The sequence below is a fragment of the Molothrus aeneus genome, chromosome 15 (assembly GCF_037042795.1).
Source record: "Molothrus aeneus isolate 106 chromosome 15, BPBGC_Maene_1.0, whole genome shotgun sequence".
NCBI classification, from domain to species: Eukaryota; Metazoa; Chordata; class Aves; order Passeriformes; family Icteridae; genus Molothrus; species Molothrus aeneus.
In genome coordinates, this window is record NC_089660.1 from 2,614,703 (window position 1) to 2,627,730 (window position 13,028).

The 13,028-nt window shown below is 52.5% G+C and overlaps 1 protein-coding gene across 1 annotated transcript; it reads right to left on the reverse strand.

Moving 5' to 3' along the window:
* Window positions 1-579: 579 nt before the first annotated feature.
* On the reverse strand, window positions 580-9,759 carry STC2 (stanniocalcin 2). The gene is made up of 4 exons (XM_066560036.1): window positions 9,594-9,759; window positions 7,335-7,477; window positions 4,667-4,878; window positions 580-1,198 (listed from the first exon to the last, which is right to left on the reverse strand). The coding sequence occupies exons 1-4, from the start codon at window positions 9,757-9,759 to the stop codon at window positions 811-813; spliced, it is 909 nt and encodes a 302-aa protein (XP_066416133.1). The 3' UTR covers window positions 580-810.
* Between the last annotated feature and the right edge of the window lie 3,269 nt (window positions 9,760-13,028).

Consider the following 13,028-nt stretch of genomic DNA (forward strand, 5'->3'; position numbering starts at 1 on the left):
TGGGGGTCCTCCACACCCTGTGCAAGTCTTAACAGTCACGTTGCCTTGTCTGGAAGCTGATTACTTGCCTTTGAAGTGACTGGGTATGGTTCTGTCATCAGCAAGTGTCAAGTAATGCAGTTGTTAAAAACTAACAGGGGGCACTTAAAACCAGGCAGCGTCGCCCAGGTGGGAACAATGGCTCAGAAGTTACTTCAGAGAAAGTGGTGGAGCTCCAGACCACATGGTTCCTGTGCCAGAGACGGGGCAGCTCCTTCATTAGAGAGCTTCACACAGAGAGCCCTGAGCTCTGGCGTTCCCAGCCACAGGCAGAAACCAAATCCCCCTGGAATTCAGCCATCTGCTGTGAGGCCGTGCCCTGAACCTTTGGAGGTGCTAAGCCACAAGCAGCCACATGCAGCCTGGCAGAGCCCGCTTGGAACCTTCTCCCCTGCCAAGGAGACCAAAGGGAAAAAAAAAAAAAACCCAAATGAAAAAAAAACCCAAAACCCCAACAAAAACCCCAAAACCAAACCCAACCCAACAAGATCCTAAATTTCAGATGATGTCCATTTCATTAAAAAAAAAGGGGGAAAGAATTTAGCTGGAGACATTATTTTGCCACCCGAGCGCCGAGTTTGCTGGATCGATAACCCATTGCCACTGCTCTCCCTTTGCTACTATATACACACTGATGCCGAGGTCCATAGATATCTTGCAATGCCCTGTGCTTGACCTCTGAATGGGAAATGCTTTGGAATGTCCATAGACAGGAGGATGGAACTCAAGGGAGGAGGTTTAAGGGGGGGAAGGGGGAGCTGGTGCCTCTTTTCACCTCCGGATGTCGGAGAAGTCGGACAGTTCGTCTGCCCGGTCCAGGATCCCGTGGGCCCCTTTGGGACCGTGGCCCCCAGCTTTGACCCGGGCGTTGGAGTGGCCCTTGGTACCTCTCTCTGCCTTGGCTGCTCGTGGGCTCTCCCTGTGCTCGGGGTCAGCGTGGGCCACCATGTCCCCACGGCCAGCACCGGCCCTGCTGCCTTCCCCCACCTTCCTGTCGGCTCCCAGGACGGCGTCCCCGTGCACGGCCGAGGTGCAGAAGCTCAGGATGGAGCAGAGGCTTCCCCAGTTCTGTTCGCACTGGGCCTGGACGCTCCTCGTTATTGCCTTTTTCACCTCCTCGCCGCAGGTGAGCAGGATGTTCACTAGGTCAACGTAAGGCCTGGAGGGAAAGGGGAGCAGTGAGAGAAAAGTTAAAAATCCACCCCAGGGAATCAGGGAAGAATCTGCCTCACCCTCCCTGGGCACAGCAAATCCAGTGGTGTGAGTCCCTGGCACCCCCTGACTCAGCAGCAATTCTGCCCACGTTAATTATGGAAAATCCCATATTCTAATCAGGCATTTCGCTGCAGGAAATGCACGGTGGCATCCTGTCAAAGCCTCTCTGGATTGATCTGGCTTGCTCTCCCCCTGGAGATACTCTGGGAGAACTGGAATGTTCAGCAGAGAACAGATGAGCTCTTGCTTGGCAAGTGGAAGAACTGTCTCACACTTTCTGCCTCCATCTCTTTCCATACCCTCCCATCTTTGTCACTCAGGACACCAGGCAAAGGACACTTGCTCCTGCCCAGAGCCTTCAGCTTCACCAAGCAGGCTCTGCCTCTGGGTGAATGGCAGCTACAGAGCATTCACCAGCCCCCAGTCTGCGAGAGGGAGGCATTTTCTCACTCAGCTAAAGAGTCTCTGGCTTTCCTCATCATCTCTGGAGCACTGGGTGTTGATCTCCATCACAGGCAAGATCCTATCTGGACCCAGGATCTGCCTGAACAGAGCTCAGACAAATGGAATCCACTTTGGTGGCACTTTTTTCTTCCCACACCAAGTTTTATTTCTTCATTTCCTTACAGAGCTTGCAGTATCCACCTTTTCCCAGCCAAACAAGGCCTCAAAACATGCCCTGGCTGAATCCCCTCTGCGCTTCCCACCCACCCCTGAGTGTCCCCAAGGCACCAGCAGCTCGAGCACAGGCACTTGGGCTTCTCAGCCACAGGTCACCGAGTGCAGCAATTTTAAAATACTTGTGGTCACAAGTTTTGTGGGTCAATATTGATGTTGTCTATTGACATAACTGCTCAGCTGCTTGCAGGCCCAGAAGGACGTGCTTAAAAATCTTCCACGGCAGGAACCAGCCACAGCACAAGGGGAAAGCTGCCCGAGGTCAGCAGTCCTGGCTGTGTGGGGTGGGTGGTGGGGATGCCCCTCCTGTGCATCCCATCCAGCAGCTCTGCTGCCTGTGGACAAGTCTAAATCTCTTCTCATTAACTTTAAGACAGAAGAGATGAGGAAAACCAACAGATTATCCTCAGTGTCTAACTCTACCAACCACTTAAACTCATTTTGAATCGCTAATCTTGGAGAGCCACCTATTCCCCCTATCTCAAAATATTTCCCATGGTTGGATTGTTCCTACTGCTCAAAAAAAAAAAAAAAAAAAAAAGTTACTTGGAATGCAGCAGGGACCAATCTGCCAAGGCCTGTCACCACTTCCACCATAGCAAATCAGCCTGACCCCCACAGCTGACTCAGGAGGAGGCTTCGCTGCCCGACCGCGTTCCGAACACTCATCGGGAGAGAACAGCCAGAGCAAAACAGAGAACAAGCCTGAGAGCTGCCACTTGCTTCTCTGCTCTTAGGTTTTTGTTTTAAATGTAAAGCAGGAGATAAGAGAGAGCTGAGCACGTTGCATACAAAGTGATCCAGCAAAAGGACATAAACCTCCGTCCCTCCCAAGAAATGAGTTCTTGAAATTGGGCATAACCTTTGCAGAAATCTTGGTAAGAAAAAAGGTTGCTGGTATGACTAAAAAGTGGCTCAGCTGCCAAATATTTCAGGTATTCAGAGCCTGCCAGAGCCCTGCGGATTAATACTGGCCCATTTCTCCTTGCCTGTTTTACTTTCTGCATTTCAGCCGGCCTGACCAGAGTACCTGAACTGAGCACAAGGCTGCAAGTCAGCAGACGTGATTTTATTTCCAGCTCTGCCACACTTGCCTATTGATCTCGAACAAGTTCCTTAGTTCAAGAGCTTCAGAGATGGCCTCTAAATTTAGGGGAGGGGAGGAGGCTGGCTGGTTCTATTTGGGGAGTCCCGCATAGGAGAGCCGAGCTCCCACTCCGGGAGATGCTGGAGTGTAGGAAGCGCTAAATGAGATCATGCAAATTATAGGTGTTCAGCTGAATGACCCTCTCTTCTCCAACCAACAACCCCCCAGCTCAGCTCCCCAGAAATAAGCAGCTGCCTCTGAGCATTCCTGCTTGAGCCTGTTCATAAAATAGGGATAACTCACTCCTCCTCGGACAGGCTTTTGGCTCGCACGGTTCTTTTCATCCCCAAATGATGGGGGGGTTAATTGGTGCCAAGTACCCAATTTATAGCTGCTGACACAGCCCAGGCAGTGCCCAGAGAGGTGCTGCTGGGCAGGATGGAGCCCTGCTGCCCTTCTCCCTCAGCCAGCAGGATGCTGCCCATGGCCCTGGGCACAGCAGCTCTGCCCCCAGCCATGCCTTTGATCCCAGCCTCAGGAATGTCCAGGGAAAGGGCTTTGCTTTCAGGCCACCATGTCCAGCTGGAACAAACCACAGCACAGGATTTATGGGAGTAAATTGGCATTGAAACACCTCTCTGCAACTGCAGCTGAAATATTAGTGGGGGGTGGTTTTCAGCACTAAGGGAATCAGAGCACAGCTCTTTTGGGTAGTGAGGAAAATAAAATGCAAGGCTAAAATTCCCAAAGAAGTGATTCTGCAAAAAAATTTGTCTCTCGTGGCTGCTGGGATTTGAGTTTCTGTGCTAATATCAAGGCACAGAGGTGTGGTAGGAAGATGCTCTAAGGTTAAGCCTGATGCCAGGCTGTGGCTCAGCCTTCTTGTTTCAGGAGTGAGATGTTCACCTGCAAGAAAAACAGGCTCTGATTTTTGCATTTGTGCACAAAGAGTCAGTACAAACAGCTTGTGCTTGGTTTGTTGCTGTCATGTAGCAGCTTTGATCAATTCCAAGTAGGATTTGTGCCTGCCATTCCTTGGAGGACAGCTGTGCTCCCAGTCAGAGGAATGAAGTCCTCAAAAATCTGACTTGTGCCTTCATTTTGTACAACCCCATGTTTTATTAAAAAGCATCTGAGATTAATAAAGAATAAGATGAATGGGAGATTACCTGGGGGACTGCAGCTCTCTCAGGGACAATTAACTACAAGACATTTCAAAGTATGTATTTAAAGAAGAAATTATCATCTTGCTGACAACTTTGCATAAACCTTCTTTCCCCTTCTCTAGTTGTCACCTCTAACAGGATACTGAGGTCAAAATGATGCCTTTGAGCTCAGAAAACAAAAAAAGCATTGTGAGATGCCTCTGGAAATGGCAGACACCCATGGTGTATTTGCCAGAGCACCAAGGGGACTGGCACATCCAACTCCAACTCATTTCACCTCCTTGCACAGCCACATCTCACCCCTGGTACACAAACCTCAAGGGGCTCTGCAAAGAGAGCTCTACCTTGGTGCTGTACATGGGAAAACAAGAGGTGCTTAAGGCCAGAAGGAGGTGAAACAGCTCTTGGGCAGATGCACAGCCCACTGGCACTCCTGGAAGGAGCTCCCACGCTCTGACTGCACCAGCACAGAGGCACTTACTCGTGCTGCAGCAGGTCTTTGAAGTGAATCATCTCCACAATGACCTGGACGTTCTCCTTGGCAGCAGAGCAGAGGTCATGCTTCAGGTAGCACTCCCGCTGTAACTGGAACACCATCTCTTTAATGGCAGGGCACTTACGGCTGATGCAGCTGAATTTATGCCTCAAGGCATGAGCCTTACACTTCAGAGCGTCTTTAATGAAGGATTTTCCCTGAGAAGGAAAGAAATGGAGTAGGTCTGTATTTTTGTCCATTAAGCACAGCAGCTGATTTATGCCCAGCCAGCTGCTTCTCTGCAGGACAATGTCAAGGGTTATTACAGAGCTAAGGATATCACTGCATGGCTTTCCCCTTCTTCTCTGTTTCTCTGCCCTTAAAGACCCTGCCAAGTCACCCAGCTTTGCTGTCTCAGTGCACTGAAACACCCAGGGCTTCCTCACTGCTACTCTGAGGTTCCTCTGCCCCAACAGCTGATTAGTACTGGCCCAACGAGGGAAAGAGCAAATGTAAGCACCTTGAAGTAATTCAATGCTGGAGTTACTGGATTAATTTGCTTCCAGGGTGGCAGAACAGCAGGTTCACACAAAGGAGAGGGCATCCTGCCACGCTTAGCTCCTCAGGACCACAAGCAGATACCATTCAGTAATTGCAAGGTTGTTTTTTTTTTTTTTTTAATTATTTTTAAATTAGTTTACAAACTCAGAAACATGTATGGATGATCTATGTGAACCTGCCCTATTCCCCAGCTATCAGTATTTTCTTCCTCAGAGAGGGACTCAAATCAGCACTAATAATAATAATAATAATGATCATCATGATCCTACAGTGTCTTCATGCCTGTTGCAGGAAATTCTAAGTGAGATGAAGAAAATCACACCAAGAAGCTAAAAAATAAGGTGGAGGAAAGCTGCTTTAGCAGCATCTCTTTAACCACTGTGACTCCTTCACTCAGTTGCTTGGTGGGCATCAAACCTATCCCTTCCTTTCCTCTTTTCTTGGACCCTGCAGCTACAGCTCTGCTCAGACTCCCTGTGCCTTGCTGAGAACAGGCCCATGGAAGGCAATGTCTCCCCCTCTTCATCAGCCTCAGATTCTTTATGCAGGTGCTCCATGAAGACCAAAGCCTTGCTCCCCTTTATCCAAGAGTCCACTGCTCCAGCTCCACTGACACTAAGCAAGATTCACCCAGACCTGCAAGCAGATGTTGTCCCCAAATTGTTTCAAGCCAGAAATGTTTCTTGCTCATCAAAGAGCTGCTTCACCCCTTTCTGTTTCCCATACCAAAGGCACTCCCTTGCCCTTCCCTCTAGGAACAAACACACACAAAGCAGGCAAATAGGGGTGAAAAAGAGAATTCTTATATAAACCCAAACTGACATCAATTCTCAGGTTCCAGAGCAGAGAACAGAAAATGGCCAGTGTTAGTCTTGTCATTTAATGCAGCTTGAAATAACTGGGGATGATACAGAGAGGAGCTGTGAAAAGCCATGTCATAGCAGAGGCTAAAGTCACCTTCATGTTAAATAAAGCTCCAGGGGTTTAACTCTCCTGCTCTGCACTGGGGACAGGCTGGGTGTGAGACAGGCTGTGTTTGATGAGCAGTACCTGGGGATCTGGCATCAATGGCTGCTCTCAGCCTCCATAGGCACCATTCCCTGCCTTCCCAACTTTCCTTCCCTACTCCTTTGGTCAGCTCTGTCCACTGACAGAAATATTGTGCAAAAATAAACAAGTGTTTTCTAGAAGCCACTTGGAAATTAAGTTGAAGGTTTTCAGATACCCACAAAAGCAGCAATTCCCATTTTAATGAGTAGACAGGCCCTTGGTACATCCTTGAGCATTTAACCTAAATCTCCAGCACTCCAAAAAAGTGCTCCCTACTGGGTGGTCCCAGCACCCCTCATGGGACAGGCTGGATCCTGAGGACAGCTCTACTTTGTGCCACACTTTCAGCAGTGCCATGTAGCTGGTGCTTTTAGTCAAGTTATTCTGGAAGCTGCCTGGTCCGGCCAAATGCCGCTGGCCTGTCGGAATGTTCCCTTCCCTCCACTCTGGAATGGGAGAGGAGGTTTACAGGACATAATAACAGGATGGCTCAATGATGCATAAATGGTCTGGGGAGCAAATGAAGGAGACAAACTTAATGCCACATACCATGGAAGTAACGTATTTTAACGTCAGTGCTGAAACCCAAGGCTTGCTTGGGTACAGCGGCTTTAGGAGGTTGCCTGGGCTGGTTGTGTGCAAGTCTTGAGGGCCAACTTTAGTAACTGTGGGGAAATACTGAGATAATTCTAAGTTGGGAGCCCAAGTTGCACCTCACAGTCAGCTTTGACATGGTGTAGAGGCTTAAGCCACCCAGGTTTCTTAAACCCATGTTTGGCTCCATGAAGGGTTCTGCTGGAGTTATCCTGGGTACAGGAGGTGGAAGGGATCCAGGGAGCTGCAGCTACAGCCAGCCTGTCTCCTAGGACAGGTTGCTGCTTTATTACTGTCCTGAGGTCCTGATTCTGGACCTTTCAGCCAAAGAATTCCTAGCGAATTAGTGAATCACAGCAAGTAGACTGGCTCTGGGAATGTTTTGGTGCAAGGATGTGTTAAGGAGCTGCAGTACATGCCAAGTGTGTGTTAGAAGCAAGCAGACAGGTAGGACATCCCCCCATGTTACCTGGGCATCGAATTTTCCAGCGTTGTGCAGGAATGTCATGCAGATCTCGTGTAAGCCTCGGATCTCGCAGGAATTGTTCTCAAAGCATTCAAACACGCCACATCCCACATCGCCAGCATTGACCAGGCAGTGCTGGATTTCAGCTAAAACAAGTATTGGTTAGAGTTAATTTGGAGAACTCTTCACAGGAACTGGTGGTGGGTAGAGAGACAAGAGTTGTTTTGCTACCAACATCAGTTTGAGAGAAAAATGCGTGACAATGGTTAATCGTGCCCGTTTTTTTTCAGGAATTAGGCCAAAACTTGGGTGTATTACGTTATGAAAGTGATATCCAAGAAAGAAATGCCAAATCCACTATGCTTACGTCAAACTATTTCACTTGAGAACTGTCTCATGCTCTTGAATTCCTCAGGAGCAAAAGACAGGCGTGATTTTTGCTCTCTGGCTTGTGCAAAACCCCCCCCCAGCAAATTTAAGTGCCAAAATGAGAAGCCCAGGACCCAGCCAGCCAAAATTTTTCATTTTTGGTACTTTGAGCAAGTTTCTGGTCATTTAGCACAACATTTTTTGCAGACCACTGGGTTTTGCCAGTCAGGATGTCTCTCTATTTAATGGCAAAGCTCCCACTGATAGGTAAAGTCCTTTGCACCAGGAGTTGTATGAAAATGCAACTGTGTGCTCAGCTGTGCAGAAATTAATAGAAAATATTTATATTTCTATGTGTAGTACATAAAATAGATGTACTGGAGCTAGCAGGTACATATGTGATTATTCTGCCCTTTCAGATGTTATGTAATACTGCAAAAAATGCTGTCTAATACTCACCCTCAAAAAAAACCCCAAAACCAAACCAACCCCACCAACCCAAAAATCTAATTCTTAACATGACAGCTTCTGGTCCTTAAAAAAAAAATGGATGTAGTAGTACTGCCAGAGGGAAGGTGGCTGCTCAAAAAGCCTGGGGATAAAGTTAAACAGGGGCAGCTTTTAGACCAGAACTGAGGATGCTAAGAATTCCCGTACTCTGTGTCCTGTGGTACCTTTAATTAAAGTTCGCCCTTGGGAGCCAGCCTAATCCCCCTGGAACCGCAGCGTGTTTCAGCCATCCCCAGCCTCCCCCTCTGCCATGCGGTCCATTTGCAAGTCTTTACAGCAACTTTCGGTCTAATTTCCACCCGCTGCAAGGCAGAGCGAGGAGCCGCGGATGGAAACGCGGAGCCTGCCGGAGTTCTCACGACCCCCCCCCCGCCACCCGCTCAAACCCAAATCACCGCCGCCGCACTTTTTTTTGGTTTTTCCCCCCCCACCTTTGATTTTTTTCCGCTTCTACCTGCCCTGAAGTGCATCTGGGGGTGGCACAGGGGTGGGATGCAGGGGTTGTCGGAGGCACAGAGGGAAAGCTGGGGGGGAAGGGGCACTGGACCCCTTTGTGGAGCGCTGCGGAGCGCGGAGCCGGGCGCGCTCGGGGCCGGGAGCGCGGCTCGCTCTGGTGCTTGTGTTGGCATCCGGATGCAAACCCTTCGCCGGATCACATGTCCTGGCTCCAGCGTGCTGAGAACTGCACAGTGCCGTGATTCACATGTGGCAGTCCCTAATGGGCATTCGTGCATTCCTGCTCGTGTGTGTTTAAACACGTCTCGCAGCACGGAGAGTGTTAAAAAAAAAAAAAAAAAAAGAAAAAAAGAAAAAAAAAGGGGGAAAAGGGAGGGGGGGGCGGGATGAAGGAGGGGGGGAAGGGAAGCGTCTGGATCCCGCGCTCTCTCTTTGCACGGCTGGGAAGCGATCCAGCCAAGCGCACGCCCCAACTCTCTCTTCCTAGGCAGATAATGCCCGGGGGAGGGAGCGCGGGGGGCGGGAGAGGAGGAGAGAAACCCCCGGCCCGTTGCATCATTGCGCGGCTCCCTCCGGAGGAGGCAGAGCCCCGGACCCTCCCGGCTGCCCCCGGCCCTTCACCCTCTTCCCAACGCTGCGCCGAGAAAGTTTCTCCTCCCCGGGCTCGCAGCATCTCCGCGGGGCTCCGGCCGCGCTGCGAGCCGGGCGCGGGGCCGCGGCTGGGCACGGGCAACACGTGCTTGGCAGAGCCGGGCTTTAAAGGTAATTAGGAGCGAGCTCCGATTTCCTGCGATGATTTACGCCTGACAGTCGGACAGCGAAATAAAACGCCTGTCATAACTCGACGCGGCTGCAGCAGCAGCAGCCGAAGCAGCAGCGAGGGGAGGGGGACACGCAGAGGCCAGCCCGGTGCCCCCCCCGCCGTACCTGTGTTCTGCAGGGACAGGCGCCCCTTCTGCTGCGGGGTCCTGTCCTGCGGCCCCTCCGGCGGGTGCGTGGCCTCAGTGCCCGCGGCCGCCCGGGCGCTGGCCAGCAGCAGGGCCAGCAGCAGCGCCGGGGCCAGCAGCAGCTTTCCACCGAGCTCCGCGCACATGGTCGCGCCTTCCCCCCGCCGCCGCCGCCGCCGCCGCCGCCGCCGCCGCCGCCGCCGCCGCCGCCGCCGCCGCGTCCTCCCCCGCGGGGTGCCGCACCCGGGCCCAGCGCGCTGCTCGCCGCGGCCCCGCGAACCGCATGTGCCCGGCGCGGCGGCGAGCGCGGAGTGGCGGCGGCGGCGCCGGAGGGAGCCTCAAATATCCCCGCCGAGCCCCGGTGTCACTCGCATGAGGGAGCCGAGCAGGTGTCGCTCCGCGCCGCGGCCAATGGCAGCCGCCGCCCCGCTCCGCCCGCCCGCCGGGGGCCGGCCCTGCCCCGCCGGCAGGTTGCAGCCGCCCGCCCCCCGCCCCACCCGCGCCGCGCCGGGGGATGGGGGTGCCGGGGGATGGGGGGTGCGGGGAGAGGGAGGGATACCAGGGGAAAAAAAAAAAAAAAAAAAAAAAAGCGGGATTTTGACACGCTTGGGAGGGAGGCGGCAGCCAGCGGACGGTGCCCCCCACCCCCTCCCCGGGCAACTTCGGGGCGCTCCAGCCGCGCTGGCCTTGCGAGAGGAGCAGCGGGGTGCCCGTGCCCGGAGCCGCCTGCCAGCGCCGGCCGTCCTGCGGCACTGCCGCCTCATGGCAAGACTTGATTTCAAAGAAAAAAAAAAAAAATCCCTTTCCGAAGCAGCTATTGCAATGACTTTCTTGGAAACCTTCCACTCCTTTCTCCAACCGAGATTTTGTACTCTGCTTGCTGCGAGGGGATTTGGGCCAAATACATCACTAGAGGGGGGAAAGTGGTACCCTGGGTGCACACCCGGATGGACGAACAGGGACGGGCGCTGCTTTCCCGGGGGAGAGAACCCCCCTCAGACCGTGGGGAGAGCATCACCCCTGCGACCCCCCCAGCAGCTCTGGCTGCTCCCTTTTGTCCGGTAGCTGGATCGGGGTGGGACACACACACACTCACACACACACACGCACACACACACCACAGCACGACGTAGGAAAATCCGTAGCAGGTGATGAGAAGTGCCGCGCTGGCTGGGGAGGGGCGAGCGTGTCTCCCCTTGCCCTGCCGTAATGCACATCAGATGTTTCATCAGACCCCGCCGGCCCCATGCGGTCCTGCCGCCCCCTCCCCTGCAGCCCCCGAGCCCCCGGCAGGGCCGGGGCGCGCTGTGCCGTGCCGGGGGCGGGGGTCCCGCCGGGGGGCGCAGCTAGGAATGTCTCCAGCTGCTGCTGCCGCCCGCTTCCTCACAGCTGTCAAAATGCACTTGAGGAAATCCACTCACACCTCCCCGAGCAAGGGTCTCCTCGGCGGGACGTGACACCGCGCCGCAGGACCATGGCTCCACGGCTACGCACCAGCAGGCACGTCCTGACACCCCCTCGCAGCCCCCAGGCAGCACCGGCCTCCCCCGGTTTTGTCTCAGGCCCACGGGGTTTGTGTGCCGGGGCTGAGCCCTGCGAAGTTTTATTTTAATTTTTCTTTTTTTTTTAATTTTTTTTATCCTTGCGGAGGGTTTGACATCGCAGCGTCTTTTTTAAGGTTGAAATTCTTAGCGGCAGTGCCAAGCTCGTGTGGAAATTCCCTTTTATCAACATGCTGCTGCCTTCGGAACTGCAACTTGCAGCTTTCCTCTAAGGAGCTGGCTGTGCCAGTGAGGATGGCTGCAAAGCCCCCGTGCCCCTGGGATGGGCTCTGCCCTTTCTGACAGCAGGGCTATTAAAGGAATAGGTTTTTCTTCTTCATTTGTACCTCGCCCGGAGTGCCTGGCCCTTCTTTTGTCCTTGTTCTCTTACTATTTATACTGCTGAAGAGTTTTGCTATTTAATTGCCTTTGCTAGGTCTAACTTAGCTCAAGCATTGAAAGACCAGGGGCTGAATGAGTTGAACTCAGGCAGGAGAATTTAAGGGATGGCAGTTTTTCTCTGTTGCAGGAGATAACAGCCAATGCACTGCTTCTAACCAGTAAGTTTGTATTATATTTATATAATTTTTTTTTTTCCTGGTGCCTGGCAAATGATGCTTTCTCATAATGCTGTTTCCCTGCTGCTTTCAGTCTGATGTCCTCCTGCAGCCACTCCTCATCAATCTTTCTGCCTCTTTTTAAAGTTACAATTTTTGGACGTGTTTTACCCTTCGGACTTTTGAATTCTGTGCAGTCTCCATCCTCCAGACCCCATGTTCCTCCCTCTGCTTGATTCCTCTAGTCAGGTCTCCTAATTTCTCAGGGCATGTCCTTCGAACCCTGCAGCCCTGGCTGCCTTAGTGGGCTGCTCCTCCTTTCCAGCCCATATTGTATTAATTGCTCCAATCAAGGTTATTTTAACATCTTTTCCTTACCAAAACCTTGCCTAAAATAGCCCCTCCTCGTGTCACTTTGGGGGAGAAATCTGCTGGCTGCCAGCACGTTGAGCATTTCCCATCTCCTGCTCAGCAGAGCAGGGCAGCGGGTGGCACTCAGAGCTGCGGGATTTCCCTGCTTTTCTCTCTCTCCAGGTCACTCCTCAGGGTGCTCCTGGGTTTAGGGGACCTGGTGCCATCCAGCCCTTCCTTAGGGAGTCAGGGAGCTGTGGCTGCACTCCTGAGGTGAGTGCTGTGAGGGATCCACGGGTCATGCTCCAGCAAATCTGCCGTCTCTCGGAACGTAGTGTGACTCGCTCCCTGGCAGCATGATGGACTGCCAGGTGATTTTATAGAATAGTTACCAATTCCAGTCAACTAGGGGCTGGTTTCCAGGGATGTCTGAATCCCAAAGGCACTGCAGCTTTGCTCCAGCACTGGGAGCTTGTGTGGACACAGGAGCCTGACTGCAGGATGGTGCCCTGCTGCGAGGCGTTTGAGGACACGTTTGAGCAGTAACGCTTGGAGAGGATCACAGCTCCTTCCAGAAGTTCTGAACACCTGTTGGCTTTCAGGAATACACTCCGAGCTGCCTTTGGTTAACATACACAGGCTTTTCTTTTTGAGAGGGTTTCATAACTCAATTGAGGCTTCATATGATCAAGCAGTGGCACGAGCGTTTTGCAACTGCCTTGAAATGGGAAGCATTTAATTGTTTGGCGTCTTTGGGGAGATGAGCTGCCCTCATGACTATTAAGAGGGCTGTGTCCCTGCAAGGCCGTTGCAGGCAGGTGAAGGCTGAGGAATGCTGTGCAAGAGGCTCCAGCACTCAGGGAGAGAGCAAGCACACCCACTTCTGAAGGACAGAGAGGCCGATGACTTCAAAAGGGAAGAGGATGCTGTGGGGAAGGTGTGCCAAGGTCTGCATTCTGGGCTTTC